The sequence below is a fragment of the Armigeres subalbatus genome, chromosome 3, assembly GCF_024139115.2.
Source record: "Armigeres subalbatus isolate Guangzhou_Male chromosome 3, GZ_Asu_2, whole genome shotgun sequence".
Classification (NCBI taxonomy): Eukaryota; Metazoa; Arthropoda; class Insecta; order Diptera; family Culicidae; genus Armigeres; species Armigeres subalbatus.
The window spans coordinates 279,905,804-279,925,140 of record NC_085141.1 but is presented as its reverse complement, the minus strand read 5'-3'; the positions used below and the strand labels follow the sequence as shown (position 1 = coordinate 279,925,140).

The window sequence follows — 19,337 nt, the reverse complement described above, 5'->3', positions numbered from 1 at the left end:
GTGAAATCAATGCAGTAAGTAATAAGGGTGTAGAATTCAACATGAAGAATGTCCTATACGTTCCTGAATTACGTGAGAACTTGATATCAATCAAAAAGATGGCTAAAGCAGGAATAGATGTGCTATTTTCTGGAAGCATAGCAGTGCTGAAGAAAGATGGTAATGTTTTGGCTACGGGACATCTACGTGGAAATCTGTATGATCTTGAACTATCGTTGGTGGAAGCAATAGCAAATCATTGTGAAGCAGAAACTGCAAATCTGTGGCATCGTCGACTAGGGCATATTGGTCAGAGCGGATTGGAGATCTTGATTCGTAGAGGAATGTTGAAAGGAGTTCACAAAACGATGAAGAAAGCCGATTTCTGCGATGCATGTGCTCAAGGTAAGCAGTGCCGTGAACCGTTTAAAGGAACCCGTGTAAAGGCCAGCCGGCCGCTTGAACGAATTCATTCGGATGTGTGCGGACCAATCGACCCGCCAGCATGGGATGGATCTCGATACATCGTAGTATTCATTGACGACTATTCCCATTTCGCGATGATTTATTTGCTGAAACGGAAATCTGAAGTGTCTGAGAAATTTCAAGAATATGAAGCCCTGGTCACTGCAATGTTTGAGAAGCCTATTTCAAAACTAACGGTCGATCAAGGTAGGGAATATTGCTCAGCAAATCAGATACAATTCTACAAGAAGAAAGGTATTCAGATGGAAACAACAGTCGCTTACACTCCGCAGCAGAATGGTGTGGCAGAAAGATTTAATCGAACATTGATTGAAAAAGTTTGTTCGGTGCTGATCGAGTCCAAGGTTCCGAAGCGTCTGTGGTCAGAAGCTGCTCTTGCTTGCGTTTACCTGCTGAATAGGAGTCCAACAAGTGTGTTACCTAATGGTTCTACTCCTGCAGAGATGTGGTTTGGTTTCAAGCCAAATATGGACAAGCTTAGAGTATTCGGTTGCAAGGTTTTTACGTGGATTCCAAAACAGCAGCGCAAAAAGTTGGACCCTAAGAGTACGGAGATGAAGATGATTATGGTTGGATATGCTCCAAATGGCTACCGGCTCTGGGACCCGGTTGCTCGAAAGATCGCAATTGCCCGTGACGTGAAATTTGATGAGTCGTCCTTCCCTTACGCTACCAAGATGAAAGAAGAAGATGTACCATTGATCATTCATTTCCCGTTGGAGCAAGAGGGGGAGAACAACGAACTAATAGCTGATCTTGAAGCTTGTCAACCGTGTGGAGAAATCAGAGTAGATGATGAAATTGATCCCATTCTCACTGAACCTGATGACGCGCTCCCTTCGCACGCAGAACAACACGAGATTCGAAGTGAACCGTTGTTGAGGTCCAGCGAACGGGAGCGCAGGCTTCCCGGTAAGTTGTTCGATTATTTTATCGGCTACAGAGCAACTTTTGGCGAATTAATTTCCGCAGACGTACCCAAATCATTTGACGAACTGGCAGATCGTATTGATCGTGACAAATGGATGACGGCCATACAGGACGAGCTCCGCTCCATGGAGGAAAATAAAGTTTGGCGTATCACAAGTTGTCCAGATAACATCAAGTTAGTTGTCCAGATAACATAGAGTTAGTTCTGAAAATGTATTGCGAGAGATCGGCTGGTACCTGGTGCTGGGAATTTGGTTTCATCAGTACCCGCTAAGCTGCGGTGGACGACGGAGGTCCTTCGTAGCTTAGTAGGGAAAGCACCTGTCATGCGAACTGGGGTCGTGGGATCAAACCCCACCGAAGGGGCGGTTACCCTCCAATACCTTTTCCGAACTAAATCTATCACATGTTGTACATATGCATAATCAAGTTTCAGACATAGTAATTAATTTCCACTCCGGGTGGCTTAATACCCGGCATATAGGCAATTAACTTTGAATGTGCTGAACATCAAACCGTTGAAAACGAAATGGGTGTTCCGACTGAAGGACGATATTAACGGCAATCCTGTTAAGTACAAGGCGAGGCTCGTTGCGAAAGGATTCCTGCAAAAAGCTGGTTTAGACTACGAGGAGACCTTCGCTCCGGTGGCAAGGCTTGCCACTATTCGCACGGTTCTCGCAGCTGGCGTGCAGCAACGTTTCTTCTTCCACCAAATGGATGTGAAGACAGCATTTCTTCATGGAGACTTAAAAGAAGAACTGTACATGTCGATTCCTGCTGGTATTATAGCACCTCCGAATGCAGTTATGTCGTCTACTAAAGTCACTGTATGGGCTCAAGCAATCGCCAAGATGTTGGAATGAAAAATTCAATAACATATTGCTGAGTTTAGGATTCAATCGGTCAAAGCATGACTGCTGCATGTATACGCGTATATTACCTGGGGATGAAATATATATTATCCTATACGTAGACGATTTGCTTATCGCTGGCAGAAAAATTGAGTCAATAATAAAACTAAAGAAGCAGCTGAGTTTAAATTTCTCGATGACGGACTGTGGAGAAGTTAAGCATTTCCTAGGCATGAAGATTGCATATAACCACCACACAAGCACAATGAATCTTCCACAGGAAATGAATATCGACAAACTAGTGGCTCGATTCAAGATGACAGACTGCAACCCTGCGAAAACACCCATGGAAAAGGGGCTGCAAGTTCCTCGGGATGGTAATGCAACCAATGAACCTTACCGTGAGCTTCTGGGCACGATTATGTACATAATGCTTTGTACCAGACCAGACTTATGTTTCTCCGTTGGATTTTTGGGACGATATCAGCAGAAACCAACAACAACACAATGACAGTGCCTGAAGCGTGTAGTACGTTACCTAAAGGGATCGAAATCAAAACATCTGCAGTATACACGAGACGACTCTGCGGAACCATTAGTCGGATATGCTGACGCTGATTGGGCATCTGACGCGGAGGATAGGAAATCTGTTAGCGGATACGTATTTAAAGTATTTGGAAATGTCGTATCTTGGTCAAGCAAGAAACAAGTAACCATTGCCACATCGTCAAGTGAAGCGGAGTATGTCTCTATGAGTTCTGCTGTTTCGGAGGGCATTTGGTTGTCAGGAGTGCTAGCAGATCTTCAGCTTATGCAGTCAACAGATCCTATCATTATTTTCGAAGACAATCAAGGGGCCATACATCAATACGAGAAATCAGCTGGCAGATTTATTCACGAAATCATTGGATTCGGTACACTTCAATGAGCTGTGTAAAGGTATAGGATTGACCGATTGAGAGGGGATGTTGGCGTAGTAGGCAATCGTTTATATAGCCCCTAATTACCATTGAGCTGCAAAACATACATAGCAACGCTAGGCGACATGTTAGAAAAAAAAAATTATATTCAGATCCAACTTGTAGCTCATACTGATCGGACGCTTCAATAAAACTTGTTACTGTTCTGTTACCTCTGCTTGTTTAAACCCAAATCATTACAAGACATTCAAATACAGGTGCGAAACAGGCGGAAATGACACAATTTCAAAGATGAAGGTCTTATTTATGAAATAGAAATTCGAAATGGGCTTCAGTTATTGATAAACCGGTGAAATTTGTCATTTTCTGAAATGAAAATATTCTTCGTTTTGGACAGTGCAACATATATTGGACCCCCAAATGTACACATTTTGGACACCCCCAATTTAGTCTCTTCAAAGTCGAATTTCTAATTTACCCTGGTCAATTGAGCCGAAGCAAAGTCTTATCTTTCGATTGGCATGCATCAATGAGAAGATTCCTACGTTTTAAATTCACAATTTCGACAAAAACTTATTGTGTACGTTCTGAGATTTTCAGTGATGTATATTTTTAAGCGTAACGCATTGTAACGCTCGCCTTCTTGAACAAACTAATTTCCTCGAAATTACATCTAAATATCGCTATTTTCGCACGGGACAGATGCTGAACAATATTATTTTTCTGAAGCCAATGGAGGAATTAGCAGCCCGCATAATTCTAAACCATAGCAAAACATCAAAGACTACAGTATATCTTCCTTTTAAAACCATAATCAGTTTGGTGACCAGGATCTTAAGTTAACTATAACTGGATAAAATTTTGACCATAGTAATAACCGTTTTTTGAAAATCTACCATACGTATTTGTTAAGAACGTTAACCTTATCAAAATTCATTTTTTCACGAACAAATTTCGCACTTGACAGTACAGTCGCGATTCGCTGGTTGGGCCACGATCTCGGCCCAACTAACGAATTCGGTTTTTTAGTTGGGCCAACTGACAGCCATTTGAACACGTGTATTTCGACTTGAACATCACAAATGATGTCCAGTGACGCCCAATCCCGTTTTCCGTGTTTACATTGAATTTTGACGTACGGTTGCTTTTTAGTTGGGCCATGACCCAACCAGCGGAGGCCCAACTAAAAAGTGACCCAAGTATTAAAATCCCAACCAGCGAATTCCGACTGTAATACAACCGTTCCTTGTGAGGTTGAATAATTTACCTCCAGGGAATTGAAAATAAGGAAAATAGTTACACCATTACGTGAAACAGTTGATGGTATGGTTCAAATACAGATCAATTATTTGCCATTTGCTTTGCTTAAATCTCGGCTTAAATAATAATGAAAACAAAATGTTTCATATTCTTTTTATTTATTAAATTTATGCAGTCGAATAGTTTTAACAATTCCTAGTCTGCCACCTTTTTTCGGTACAGCTCCTTGCAGTGAGAGCATCTCGCCGTAGGTAACGACTGACTCTCTTTGCCCGTGCAAATTATAACGCCTGGGCATGGCTAAAAACGGCCGTGATTTTCTAGCATTCGGGGCACTTGTCATCATCACGCTTTTCCTCAGCTGGAAGCGGATACAGGAAATCCTTGGAGACTATTCTGGAAATAATTTGAAGTGTTTTCACATATGGAAGGGATGCTAACTAATTGTACCTAAATTCGCACAGGTACTTACTCTACAGGTCTGACTCAGCCAACAGATGATGCTCGAAGTCCTATTGAGTTGCATGGAGACCGAAATCCGGCGGAAATATTTTCCTGAGGTATGCGGCTAGAAAAAAAAAATACATTTTTGGAGTTTTGTCCATCAGCAGTTGACGTACCATCGAGTTCTGTACTTAATTCCTCCGAATAATACTGCAATACAAGAATAAAGCAATAGGAAAATTAAAAATCATTGAATAATTTGAGGACCGTATTTCAACTTACCATAGTCTCGACAATGGGGAACTCGGTACCTCACATAAATCGCATAAAACACTTATTCTTCCTATATATACGGGGAACCTGAGAAACTGAATCATCCCGTTGTCTTTTATCGTTTTGTTGAAGCTGTAAAAAAGTTGAAATTTTCCATTTTACTGCATTTATTAAAACCTATAGTAAAGTATTAATTGGGTCCTAAAGCCCTACCTCGTTTATGGTTGCAAACGATAGTGCATCGGTCAAGAATACTTGAACCGATGTTATACAAATTCTGGTAAAAATCTAAATCAGTAAAAATAATATTTTTGTGTTTAAGACATTTTAAAGCAAATTTTGGGCTGTGCAACATTTCAGAACGAATGAACCATCAGCCCAAAACGTCAGGCCCATATATTAACTGTCAAAGGTTGAGTCAAGTGCCCTGCGGTGTTTTGCTAGTGCGTTTGAATCCGTACGTCAAACAAGACCGAAAATGTCGAGGAAGCATTTTTCATCTATTTTTTAATTTCAAATTAAACAATGTTCTTTTCGATTTTTGAGTCGAAAGAAAAACTGACACGTTCAGGATGATTACCTTCATCGTTCCCTGAAAGAAAATCGAGTACCGATTCTTCATTTTAGGACCCAATACTTACCTGATTATGGAAGAAGCGGTGATAAACTATATGGCATCCCTCATTTATCCTTAACACAAACACTAAATATCCCGGTATAAATTTTGAAAAAAAGTGAAAACATACAACTCGGAGTTCGCAGACATTTTTTTCTTTGACAGCAAAATTCTTATGCCGAGGTTGGCAGCAAGCATGTACAACAGCAGATATGGTTAAAATGTCGTTTCATAAAGTTTAGTTTATTTGTCAACCAGAAGCCATGGTTGTAATGTGAGCACAGAACTTACAAAAACCATATACCAAATAGGTAACCGTACGAACTGTAGTTACAAAACAGTTTATCTGGTTTTCAGAATGGTAAATTTTTATGCGGGAGCGGCATCGTTTTAGTTAAGAAATCAAGTAAATAACGCCAGGAGGGTCCAAAATGTGTAGAGGTCCAAATCAAGTTGGTTACCCTACAAGCTTAAGGCTACCTTACACCTCGGGAGGTGTGAGGCTACCTTATACTAATGACACACTGGTGGTACAAGTACCATGGTACAAGAATCTTGAAATGAATACCATACCAAATATTGTCTTTATTAAGGATAGTCTTGGAATAATTTTCTTGTTCTCTTGTATCCATGGTACAAGTACCACAGGTGTGTCCTTAGTATTAGAGACACTGAGAGCAGTAGGTAACATGCATATGAACTTTTGTGAATTAATCTAACCTCCAGTTTGAAATTCTGGCAATTCCATCACGGATCGACGATCTAAGCAGAAGAGGAATAAGTAAACACACTAAACGTAAGATTTTCTTCCATATGAGTTCCATTATAGTTGTAAATATTTTTTTTGTCTTTATTTAGGAGACTTTCAGCCCAAGGCTGGCTCATCTCCGGAGTTGAAAATATTATATTCTGTCATAATTAAGCATATTTGTACAACTAATTGTTAATGGACCTACCCGTCAATTGAACATTTCCTCGGTGGGAAATGTGTTTTTCGTTGCAAGTCGCAATAACAAAGCCTTTTCGGACAAAGACACCGTGGGGAAAGTAGCTTATTGATGTTTTATAGCAAAACCACTGTATGTTTCGTCACGCAATGCCCGCATTCGATAATCATGACGTTTATAATTCAATTGTCAAAATCTTGTACGCACACCGGGACACGTAAATAAAAACATGACTCACGAACTGCAGTCCGCACGAACGATTTTCCGTCAGATGCAACACAGTAAGGTGTTGCACGACATAAAAAGCAACCGGCCGAGCATTATTCGTCGTCATTTTGGAAAGATAAGTTCGAGTTGTGTGTCCACAGGTGAAAAACAGAAGTGATTTTAGAAGAACAAAAATCTTGTTTTGTGTTTTAATTTCATCATCAATTCGTTGTTCTTGTTCAACGTAAGTATCACGTTACACTATATTTTCTGTTCGCAAATCAATCAGCCAAATAAACTATTTGCTTTTTAATGCCTAAACATGGAATACAATCGTATTTACTGCTATTTTTAGAATTACCCCAGCACGTAAGCCTATCGCACTCCAAAATGAGTCTCGTTTGGACGTTGATCGCGGCCTTCCTCTATGTGGAGATCGTCATCGTGCTGCTGCTGGTACTCCCGGTGGCCAGCCCCCAGCGATGGCAGCGATTCTTCAAAAGTCGCTTCCTGGCGATGCTGAGCAGACAGGCGCAAACCTATTTTTACCTGCTGCTGTTCGTGCTGGTCCTGTTCCTGCTGGAAGCCATCCGTGAGATGCGGAAGTACTCGCACGTCGGTAAGTTTCATATACTGGGTGAGTGCAATGACGTAGTTTGATGAGAAGGGATGGGATGGTGAAACAACTTTAAAATCCACGTCAGTGATTAAGAAGATTTGCCTGTATGAACCTGCATGATTGAATTTCTCTTAGTCATCTGTTGTCTTAATGCGGTTGACCTTGTTCTTAGTGATTTCAAGCATTGATAGCATATGTTTATTTGTGTACTGAAGTTAGGGAAAGTGGGGCAATATAGCCTTCGAAAAACAATATTTTTTGTAGATTTCTCTGAATGACACATTTTTGTGGTTCTCTCTAGTATGATTAAACATTGCAACAAAATTCAATATCTTTTTAAACTAGGGGGAAAGACGGCTTTGGCAGGTTTTGTTCTATTATTGGCAGGGGGGTTTTTGTCTACCAAATTTTATGAAATTGGCCACAATATTCTTCGATATGCAAAGAATGTTTAGGCCAGATTTGAGCCTAGTCAGTCATAAAAAACCCTCCTGCCAATAATAGAACAAAACCTGCCAAAGCCGTCATTCCCCCTATTTCTACTAAAAAAACATGGATTTAGAAAGCATTTTTATATTTTGTAGTACTCCAGTTGCCCTTTTGGTTACTTATTTGTACTACAAAAGATGATTTTTTTTGCCACGAGTTGTACTCTATGGCAAGTTGCATTAAACTATTTTTTGCAAGATGAAAATTGGCTTTAAATGGGAGGAAATGCTTATCTAATCTTCCAGTAAATTGCATCACATAGTGCATATACTCCTGTAGTGTATAAGACAATCTGACTAACTGCACTGATTGTGTGCCTTTTCAAATTCAAAAGATTCCGTTGAAATATCACCAATTATGGTGGTTGTTCGTTGAAAGGGAAAGAAAAGTGCAACGGGTACCGTGACCTGCCCTAATTCCGCGCATCGCCTAATACCGTGGTTTTCATAAAAAATCAGAACCTGACTATCATGGACATCATATTATTTGGTGAAATGTTCAAACATAATATGTTTGAACTTTTTTCCAAATAATACGATGTCCATGATAGCCAGGATCTGATTTTTGATGAAAACAACGGTATTAGGCGATGCGCGGAATTAGGGCAGGTCACGGTACTGATAAACCAGTCTAGCGCACTCAGGGTGGAGGGTTTGGGTTCCATACCTCCAATACATTTTTCAAATTAAAATTCTACACATAATGAACATATTTAAAACGGAGTTTTTCAGAACATTGTAAATTAATAATCATATCGGGTGTATTACTTCCTGTAACCTGTCCTATATGAATAGGAAACCCAGCAACGATGGGACAAATATTAAAAGCAGTACAATTGTGCGCCGTCGCCGCCGCCGCCACCATTTTTGACCGTGCCGCCGATAAATTTTAGCCGTTCCTTAGTCTGGGGAGGTTTTGGGGAAAAATATTGTACAAAAACTCAAACCTGCGCCGTTAAAAAGCACAAGGGCCGATGTCCACGTAGCGGTTTTTTACGCTGCGTGCAAGCCGCGTTCACGACAAGCACCCAGCATCAAATGGATTAATGCTCACGTAAACGTGTGCACGACTACATTTGCTGCTGGGTACGTTGCGTGGACGCGGTAAGTTGTGCGTTTCTTTCGTTTTGAGTAAGGTGCCCGCGAGTGATTTTTATTATTTTTTTTTATTTCGGAAGGCTTATCCTTACTTAAGGTTTATCCAACCACAACCAACCAACCGTATATGGTTCAACACACCATTTTCTTCAAAACTTTTGAACGCAAGGACCGATCGTGATTATATTCAATATTGATCAACTAGGGTTTGTCTCTCATCGAATGCAACTGTTCAGAAACCTTCAAACAGATTCAGTTTAGAATCGCCAACAGATATGTTCAGAATCTCAAACGGAATACTAAACGGACGTTATTCAAAATTTCAAACAAATTCCGCAAGGATCCCGAATCTCCGAAGATTTGAATATCGGCCGGGATTTAGTTCAGAATCACGAACCAATTATGAATTATAAGAATCTCAAATGAATTATGTTTAGAATCCCAAACGGATTCTGTTCAGAATTCCAGACGGATTCCTGAGTAGATGCTTCTTAGAATTTCGACCGGATGCTGCTTAGGATCCAAAAATGTTTTTTTGCCTTTCTCGTACAAAATATAAATAAGAAGCAATAAAAAATAAGAAATTTTTCATAAAAAATAGGAAAAAGCAATTAAATCCTTTTCCGCTCGTATCGCTTTTTTGGGGTTTACGATCTCTCTCCATAAAAGGCCTTCCTCTCTGCGAACGTCAGCTCAGCACCCTTTTTTGCTGGAGACACTTGCCCCGCCATTCCTTAGAGTCAGCTTTTTTTGCTGACCTTCTTCCGATGTTTGGCAGTATCCTTCCTCTCTGGTGGTACTGGCTTGGCATTAGCTCCTTTTTGATCGGCATCCAAAGCGCCCTTTTTGAGCCTAAGAGTTGCACCGGTCTTCGAAGTTCTACAGCTTAGTGTTCCGCCAGCTGTTTTACCTCAGTAAGGAACAAAATATTCAATTCAGCCTGCTTTCTGGCCTCCGCATCCTGGCGCACTGCCAACTCCTTCTTCTCAGTAAGTAGGCGGATCTCTCGTCCCGCCTCCATTCCCGCTTTGCCTCTACAACAATGATGGAGACGGTCATCACAGATATCTTTAGATTCCTGCTGTATTTCACGCGGTTATCCAGAGAGGACATGATCACGTCCGAGATGTTATAATACTCAGTTAAGTTGAAAACCAAAATTGGGGACTAGCGAAGTTGGATTTTTCTCGCAATCCGTACGTTAAACCCAACTTCGCAAGTGGCGCGCTAGTCGAATTATGGCCTAATTAGACTAGCGCACTACTAGCGAAGTTATATTTAACGTACGTATTGCGAGAAAAATCCAACTAAGATAGTCCCGTATTCCGGTTTTCAACTTGATTAGCGATATGTATGTGTTATCTATGCTTGCCGAGGAAGCATGCGAGGGTTGACACTTGCGTGTTCCGACCCAGATCAGCGCTAGTCAGGAATTATCATCTGAGCCAACTCTCACCCAGTTGGCAAAATTGACTGGCAGGATTGGGCGACATATTACTTGGCGTGCCACGGGACAGAAGACAGCCTTGCAATTAGCCCACACGCCGTTTCAGGTCGGTGTCACTTGGCCTTACTAGTAGAATGTCTCGACTGCCAGCTCTCGCATCCAAAATATAGCAATAACGAAAACAAAATCCATTAACGCGCGCTGCCAGAACCATAATTGAGACTTAACTGGCATCAGTCTCAATGCGCTTTTCAGCGCTCCCTGGTGGGACGTGGGATCCGTGACCGTGCGGTTAGCGGCGTCAGCCGTGGAGTATGGGTTCTATTCCCGCCCTAGCAAAGAGAAAACTTTTTCAGAAAACGAAAAATTCTCCACTGGTCCTGGGTGTTGTGTGAATGACGCGTCCGTTGTCTAATGTTAGGTGTTAAGTATTCAGTATGTGTCACCTCTGGTCGAAGACGGTGATCCTGTTCTTTTATATTGTCCCTTGGTGCTTACCAATGCTACCAATCGATCCCCTTAATGACCATTACATTAATCATTCTATAATTGTCACTTCAGGATATATGTATAAAATTTTGTTGAAATCTGTCCAACGGTTTAAAAATTATATTGAATTGTTCATTTCCTCAACAATACCACTCCCCATCAGTTCAATCAAAGTTAATTGCCTATTTCCGGGGATTAAACCACCCGACTTGGACGTTAATTTACAATGTTATGAAACCTCATATGTTAATATGTACGTTATGTGGAAGATATTGATTTGGAAAATGTGTTGGAGGTAACCACTTCCCCTTCGATGGGACTCGAACCCATGACCCTACAGTACGCTAGACTGGTGCTTTAACCAACTAAGCTACAAAGGACCTCCGTCGGCCTTCGCAACCCAGCGGCTACTGAACGAGCTCGAGATTCCCAAATTGGACGCATAATCAAATCACTCGCAATCCATTTCTCAAGCCAACACTTCCACATGTGTATAGTACACGTCCACATTAAAGGAGCGTGAGTATTTAGAATGTCTGGCGGCTATGCACATTCTTCATCAGCAACTCACGGTGCTCCCCTGAGCGTTATTAACAAAAAAAATTCTCCATCAAAACTAATACCCGGAGCTGAATTCTGGGGCTATACTGCATCTCTGGACGAAATTTGAAAAAAATCATAGGGCCCGTTTTGGAGTTACGCCCTTTTTAAGACGTAATTGTATGATATCGAAGAAAATCAATATAATATCTCGTATTATACATATTTCTCAACTTCCATTGAGTCGTCAGCCATAAAAGTACACCCGATTCTTTTTTTTACACGGAGGATGCGTTCCGCGTAAAAAAAGTTTTCAGTTAAAAATTTGAAAATCCATGTAAAAAAAGTTTTATTATTCTCCACAAATCATGCAAAATGGAGCAACTTTGCAAAAATTTTGTCCGGGATATTTTTTTACACGGATGTGTAAAAATATAATCGGGTGTAGTTTGCTGATATACCAGTTGCATACTACAATGATGTGCCAGCTTTGATTCAATGTATTAAAAACAGTAGACATATCTTTGACGAAAATGTGTTTATTGAAAATGGTGTCGATTTCAATAATTCCAGATCAAACAAAGATTTCAAAACCTGGCGACAATCGGCTACAAGTGTTGTCTTTGTATCCACACTTATTACCTGGAAAATTCGTACCGTTTTTATATGGAACAGTTTGTCAAATTGAACCATTTCGAGTACATTATTGCAGGTGACCTTAAGATTATAAACCTGATAATAGGAATAATGACTAATTGCGAAGCCGAGAAAATCTTAAGAGCGGCGTTTCCAGGACTATTGTAAATATTCAGCTACTAATAAAAATTGAAAAAGTCGGGCGTGCTGCGAAAAATACATCTAATTCCCGACAAGGACAGTGATTCTATATTGATGAAGTGTCCTCCTCTTTCAATCCACGTGAACACTCTTTGTTCGTTAACGTTACATAAAAGCAGTGTTAAAACAAACTGGGCAGATTTATGGGTTTAAGGTGTAGGGTTATGTCTGATACCTCGAAGTTATCTTAAGCATAAAAACGCCTTCACTGAGCATACCACTATGCTGGCACATTTTATAAAATAATGCGGATTTGAGAAACTTTGTTGACGTATGTATGGATGAAGCTTTAGTAAAGAACAGATGGGTTACTGCTCTTTGAATACATGTACCCATAACAATATCAATCAAAAACATACAATTGAAGTGCAAATTGCGTTGCTCTCATTTTTGTTATTTTTGACGTAGGACTACGTCTGTCTTTTCTATATTGAAATACACTTTACGATTGCGAAAATCGGGACAGTCACGAAAATATGATAGACTTTAAACTTTAATATCTCAGCCGTTTTTTGACCATTCGATCAAGGATTAATCAACGCTTCTTGTATTTATATAAAAATACTGATTTTTAACTATTTATTATCGATAATTGATAAATAGTTTAGAAATATGTTAACCAACCAATCACGTACATGCATCACTAGCACAGACATCACAAATCAAAAACTTGCACACTTGCGGGTTTGGATCTAATCCTCAGTTTGAACAAGATTTTACGCAGAGCAGACGCATCAAAGCGATCGCAGCGGAGCGGACACAGCATCACAAAGGCGCTAATAACATTTTCAAAGAAAATCTATCGCATTGGTGGTGGAGCTCGATGTGTTGCTGCAGATCATTCAACCTCAACGAACCAGAATTTCATATGAAGAAAAGGTTGACCATAAAAATAGCACTGTGACGATCCCGCAGTGCCAGTGCCGATGCTGAAAATTTATTACAAATTGTGGTGTCAGTTAGTTGGAAAGGAACATTAGGAAAAGAAAATTGGTTCTTCTCAGGATCAACATTTTATGAAAAGAAAGAGTTAATTGCGAAAATGGACTGTTTCGGTGGCATCGGGTTTGGCGTGGTAGTTTGGTTACTGTTAGTGATTCCATCCATTAAAATTCACTACATCATCTCCCTCCGACGCGCTATCAAATTCGCTATTTACGATTGAGTTTTGCACTTCGAAGAAAGTTTATTTCGGATAGTCGGATCAGCCTTCTTTTGTATAAAATCAATGAAGATGATAACATTGTAAATTAATGTCCAAGTCGGGTGATTTAATCCCCGGAAATAGGCAATTAACTTTGATTGAATCCAACATCTCGTAGTGGAATCTCGATCGAAATGGCTCGCGCGCGCCGAAAAGCAGCTTTCTTATATCTAATGAAGTAATTCCATTATGCCCGCCCCTTCATTAATCGTTATTAGTGCACTTTATATTTACACCCATATCAGCTCACAAAGGTGCGGGGCTTACGGGCTTAATTTATTAAATACAAGAAAGCTGCTGTTCGGCGCGCGCGAGCCATTTTGATCGGGATTTCGCAGAGAGCGGTTGAACAAGATTTTACGCAGAGCGGACGCAGCGGAGCGAACACAGCAGCACGGAGGCTCTCTGGACTGGTAGCATTTTCGAAGGAAAATCATCGAATTGGTAGTGGAATTCTGCGTTGGTGGTCGTCATTCAACCTCAACAACAAATCAAAATCTTGTGAGGAAATTCCATTTGACTGCTACTGACGCCATCCATTTGAACAAACTCATTGCATCATCTCCCTCCGACGCGCGCTTGTGGCTGTGCTACCAAAGGGAAACTTTCTGTCGTCGCCAAACGATGGTAACCTGGAACAAATCGATATCATTTCTAATGACTAACGAATCAAAACCAAAGAATCTTGCCAGAAAGTTTCACTTTCCGTCGACGACGACCAAATCGATGAAGACGCCGCCTTAGTGGAAAATGTCGTTTAGCTGCCTTAGTTTTTCAAATGGCGCATTATTAAAAACAATAAATCTTTCCAAAATCGTCATTGTCGTTAAACAGCCGAACAGTCTGTTTGTCTTGGTAAACAATTTTCCCAACGGTCAAAACCTCTTCTTGGATAAATAGTTTAAGTCCTGAAAAGGACTGTTTGTAATTTATCCTTGAAGTCCCGCTCACTTTGCCACCAACGCAATAGAAAATGATGCATGTACGCTTCCATCGCGTGCGGAAGTCGAACGTTGCAAATTAATATATTTGTGTTTGGTTTCGCGCCACCTCCGATTCTGCTTATTTTTCCTTTATTCCGGACATTTTTGAGCATAATGTCTTCTAGGATTCTGATGATATCCACTGAAAGATAGGCGAGTGGCTTCAGTGGCGATGCGGCCGATGAGTCGTTTTTTTCCATGGCTGGTTCATCCAACTGGGAGCTACTTTCAGTTTCTTGATTCGGTTGACCTCCGAGCAGTTTGCACAATGATAATAAATTTACACAAATTATGATGAAAACTACCCTCCATTTCGTATAGGTACGTAGTCCTACGTCACCTTTGCGTACAACCCGATTGGGCTGCACCTTTGAGTTTTTTTTTTCAACAGTAAGCATGCACGAGAGCATTGGAAATGACACGTATCAAGTTGAAATCAATAACTTTTATATAGAATAACTTTTGTCACATGTTATGTACAATTGTGTTTTTATATAAACAAGTAACCCTTAATGGACCTTAAAACTTTTTTCTAATATGTCGTTTCTCTAAATCTAAAATTGTTGGCGTTATCGGAGCATGTTATTAATAGTGGTACAATTACCCTATGTGAATGACATCTGTGGTTTTTGTTTAAAGGTTTTGAAGCATTTTCAAAATGTTTGCAACTCCTCATATGAACCTTCACCTGGATTCTATGTCGCAATTGATAAGTTCGTTGTCTCCTGGAAAAGTTAGGATCTTCCGAAAACCTCCAAATATCATATCCCAAAATTTTATATAAAAGAATTTTGTAATACATTCGGCCATGGGCAGGGATGGCACAAAGAGTATATATCGACATATACGCCGAAGCTGTAAAACCCATCTCTTGCGAGCTGAAATTTATTGCGAAAAGAAGATATGTGTGCATTTGATATTGTCCATTTAATTTAAACATAAATAAAAAGGGTTAATCATACTTAGTTGGCTAGAATTGAATGTAGACATAAGATAAAGCTAATCTTATTTTTAAATGTTCTTAGACAAATCTCATATTACTTATCGTCATAGTCACCAATTTTGTATAGAATTTTTAATGGCTATAACAGAAATAAAATCTTTTTTTATCGCTGACGATGCCTTGAAAGTATAGAAATATGTATTTGATGAGATGCTATACACAGAATTCTGTTTCCACACGATTTTGTTTCGGTTGAATTTTTGATCGTGTGGCTTTCATTTATGATCAAAATCCATGCAACATGTTCCTAAAACCACTAATAATCCAGAGAAAAGTCAGATAATTATTTATATACGATAATCATTTTAGATGGGGATACAACTTAAAAAAACAGATCGCGTTGAAACAGAATTCTGTGAATTTCTTCGATATATATCAGTTACGTCTTAAAAAGGGCGTAACTCCAAAACGGGCCCTACGATTTTTTTCAAATTTCGTCCAGAGATGCAGTATAGCCCCAGAATTCAGCTTCGGTTATTAGTTTTGATGGAGATTTTTTTTTGTTAAGGCTCTATAAACCGTAATCAATCCGATAATGACAATGATTTTATTCAAATCCGCACTAATACTAATAAAGTTTTGAATTAATTCAATATTTTGGGGCTATTTACGGACTTACCCTTTATCATAATATATTCATGGCATTTCCATATTAATTTTTCACTTATCAAAACCAGCAATTACTGAGGAATTGCTGGAAAACGCTGAAAACTGCCTTTTTTGTAGGTCGATGTTCGTTTGTTCATCGAACGCATACTAACGTTAGAACGTTCGGATCGAACACATACACACTCACTTGATTTTTCACTGGATCTTTTCCCATTGTTTCTTTGATTTTATCACTCCTAAAACATATTCACTAACTGAGTTTCACATTTTTCGTCAACCTTGACTACCAATTAATTCAATTCACGCCCAAAAACTGTTGAAAACTGCTTTGCAAAAATCGAAGTGAGAGACAAATTTGACGACCGTATTGTGAATGCAATAAAATGCGGAAGCCTCAAATTCACTAGCGCAATAAGTGAAATGGTGAGTACAAAATCTACGCGATGCAACTTCATTCAACTCGAACAATACAACGTATACGCCAGCCAACACGCAAACAAAGATGTGCATACACAGGAAAATAATCATCTCTTCGCCGTTGCCAGATTTATTTATTGGAAAAAGTCATTGCTGTTTGTCGGTTCAATCCGACCAAACCAAAAATAAATATTTAAACATGTTACGTAAGCTTCTATTACATTCCAAGTGGTGTATACAAATAAATAAACCGATAAATACGCATATATTTGATACACCATGAACATGTCTTATGATATAAAATAAACAATTCGTCAAGTCAGCCAACATTATGCATCAGCTGACATATTTTTACCACCCCATTTCCACCCACCCCAGTTGTAAACAACATTTTATTTATCGCTGCTGCACTTTTCCGTACCAATTGCATCACTATTACAAACAAGTGATACAGTCATCAATTTTCAAAACATTGTGATGGAGTCTTGAGCCTTAATAACGGTCAGGGGACCACCGTGCAACTGTACTGATCAAGTGAGGTTGTGTAAGCTATTTGCCAGTCGGTCGTCAAGCCCAGTCTAGCGTATTGTAGGGTCATGGGTTCGAGTCCCATCGAAGGGAAAGTGATTACCTCCAATACATTTTCCAAATCAATATCTTCCACATAACGTACATATTCAGATTCACATATGAGTTTTCATAACATTGTAAATCACTCCCCCATGTCATTTTTTTTCAAATCCCTCCCACCTCCTATATAATCATCTCCTCCTACTCTATATGTACCAAATTTGGTTAAAGTCAGTCAAGAAATTCAGAAGTTACACTGAATTGTTCGTCTTCTTAGTCCAGTCAAGAACGCAACACTGGATACGATTTTTTGGGGACGAAATGCGTATCTATAATGAAGTTGCAAAACAAAACAAAAATCTTATGAAGTTGTTGCATTGGATGATTAAAAAATAACAAAAAATCTAACAAACATAATATTACACAACGAAAAATAGTCAAAGAAATCGTTTCGTTGAACGCCATACTCGTCTTACGAACGAAGATTGACACAAATCTATTCTCATTTCCTACAGACCCAGCCGCCGAACAGCACCTGAACGTGGGTATGCAGCACAGCATGCGGTTGTTCCGTGCCCAGCGCAACTTCTACATTTCCGGATTTGCCATCTTTCTGTCGTTGGTCATTCGTCGGTTGATTTCGCTCATCACATCCCAAGCCCAACTACTGGCCCAGTCGGAAGCGTCGATGAAGCAGGCCCAAAGTGCCACCGCCGCCGCTCGCAGTCTGCTGTCGCAACAGAAGAAGGAAGACGAAACCGGAGACAAACCGAAACCCTCTGCTCCATCGGCGGACGAAGTTAGTGTAAGGGGGTTTTTCAATGCATTTCACAAAACACCAATAAATATATCATTACGAAATATCAAATAACATTTTTATCTCTGCCCCGTTACAGGCTGACGAACTGAAGAAACGCGTCGCCGAACTCGAGAGCGAATTAGTACGCGAACGCAAAGATAAGGAAGCGATGAAATCACAGTCGGAAAGCCTTAATCGCGAATACGACCGATTGACTGAGGAATATAGCAAGTTGCAGAGGAAAATTGCTATCTCCAGCAACGACAAAAGTGATTAAACTAAGCTTTTATATTTGAGCTTTTTTTCTAAAGGGTTCATCAAATGTATCACCTCACCATTTTCTGTATTGAATACTGACATTAATATCCATTTCGCCAAACCCATCCAGAGTTATAATGCTAGATGCACAGGAGTTTAAGAACAAATCGCAAATTAACTTATTATGGATGATGAAATTCATTAGGTAGTTACTTTCCTCCAATGGACTGTGAATAAGTCCTATTATTTTAAATTACCGAGGGTAGGGATTGAGAAAAAAATATTCTAAGGCTTACTACACGACACATAAAACATGCTTTTTACTTAAGTGTGTACCTTTTCTGACGTTCGGTTGTTTGAATGAAATAAATAATTGTTTAATTATTAAAATGATCTTTTGTTTATTTATATTGGCATAGAACAAAAAGTCCATTTATTTTCAGACAAATAGAATTCAATTGAGGCGAATGACTACAATGTCTTGCTAGTCTAATATTGTGGTTTTGTTCATAACTTTAAACCTCCCCAATAGCATTTATAGATTACGGCATTGGCATCAAGTTACTGTTTATAACTAGGGATGAATCGATACTAGTAAATACGAGTAAATACTCGATACTTTTGATTCGATACGAAGTACTTTTGGAATCGATACTTTGATATTCGATACCAAGTAAGTATCGAATTGAAGTACTTGAATCAATCAAGTACTCGATTTAAAGTCTATTAAATTCAATAAACCTTAATAGAAATTATCGTTTTTTCGAAATAATGTTTTAGTATTTAATTCAAACAAAAAGGATTAATTTTTTGCCGTTCAACACTTATTTGTGCTAATTGCGGTATATTATTAGTGGAATCTATAAAAGTGTACTAAGCTTTATTCTACAGTTTTCTAATGATTCACGTAAATGTGACCTGGCATATCCTCAATCCTAAAGTGACCATACGTCTAGTATTATGCGGGACAGTCCCAGACAGTGAATTCGAGAGACTAGGAAAGCCGTAGAAAATCATAGGATTCTAAAAGCATTTGAATAACCTTAAGGGTCTCGAGAAA

The 19,337-nt window shown here is 39.4% G+C and overlaps 1 protein-coding gene across 2 annotated transcripts; it reads left to right on the top strand.

Annotated features, from left to right (window-relative positions):
* The first annotated feature begins 6,978 nt into the window (after positions 1-6,978).
* LOC134224600 (B-cell receptor-associated protein 31) lies at positions 6,979-18,667 on the top strand. 2 transcript variants are annotated; one of them, XM_062704013.1, is made up of 4 exons: positions 6,979-7,160; positions 7,272-7,535; positions 17,736-18,019; positions 18,117-18,667. In XM_062704013.1, the coding sequence occupies exons 2-4, from the start codon at positions 7,307-7,309 to the stop codon at positions 18,294-18,296; spliced, it is 693 nt and encodes a 230-aa protein (XP_062559997.1). In that variant the 5' UTR covers positions 6,979-7,160; positions 7,272-7,306; the 3' UTR covers positions 18,297-18,667. The 2 variants fall into 2 exon arrangements, with proteins under 2 accessions (XP_062559997.1, XP_062559996.1); XM_062704012.1 differs by having other exon boundaries at positions 6,987-7,160; positions 17,736-18,025.
* The last annotated feature ends 670 nt before the right edge of the window (positions 18,668-19,337 follow it).

Bases quoted from the DNA above. Each gene is read 5' to 3' on its own strand.
- LOC134224600 (XM_062704012.1), top strand. From the start codon at position 7,307: ATGAGTCTCGTTTGGACGTTGATCGCGGCCTTCCTCTATGTGGAGATC. The intron at 7,536-17,735 runs GTAAGTTTCATA...CATTTCCTACAG, and splicing joins GCGGAAGTACTCGCACGTCG to ACCCAGCCGCCGAACAGCAC. The intron at 18,026-18,116 runs GTAAGGGGGTTT...GCCCCGTTACAG, and splicing joins CATCGGCGGACGAAGTTAGT to GCTGACGAACTGAAGAAACG.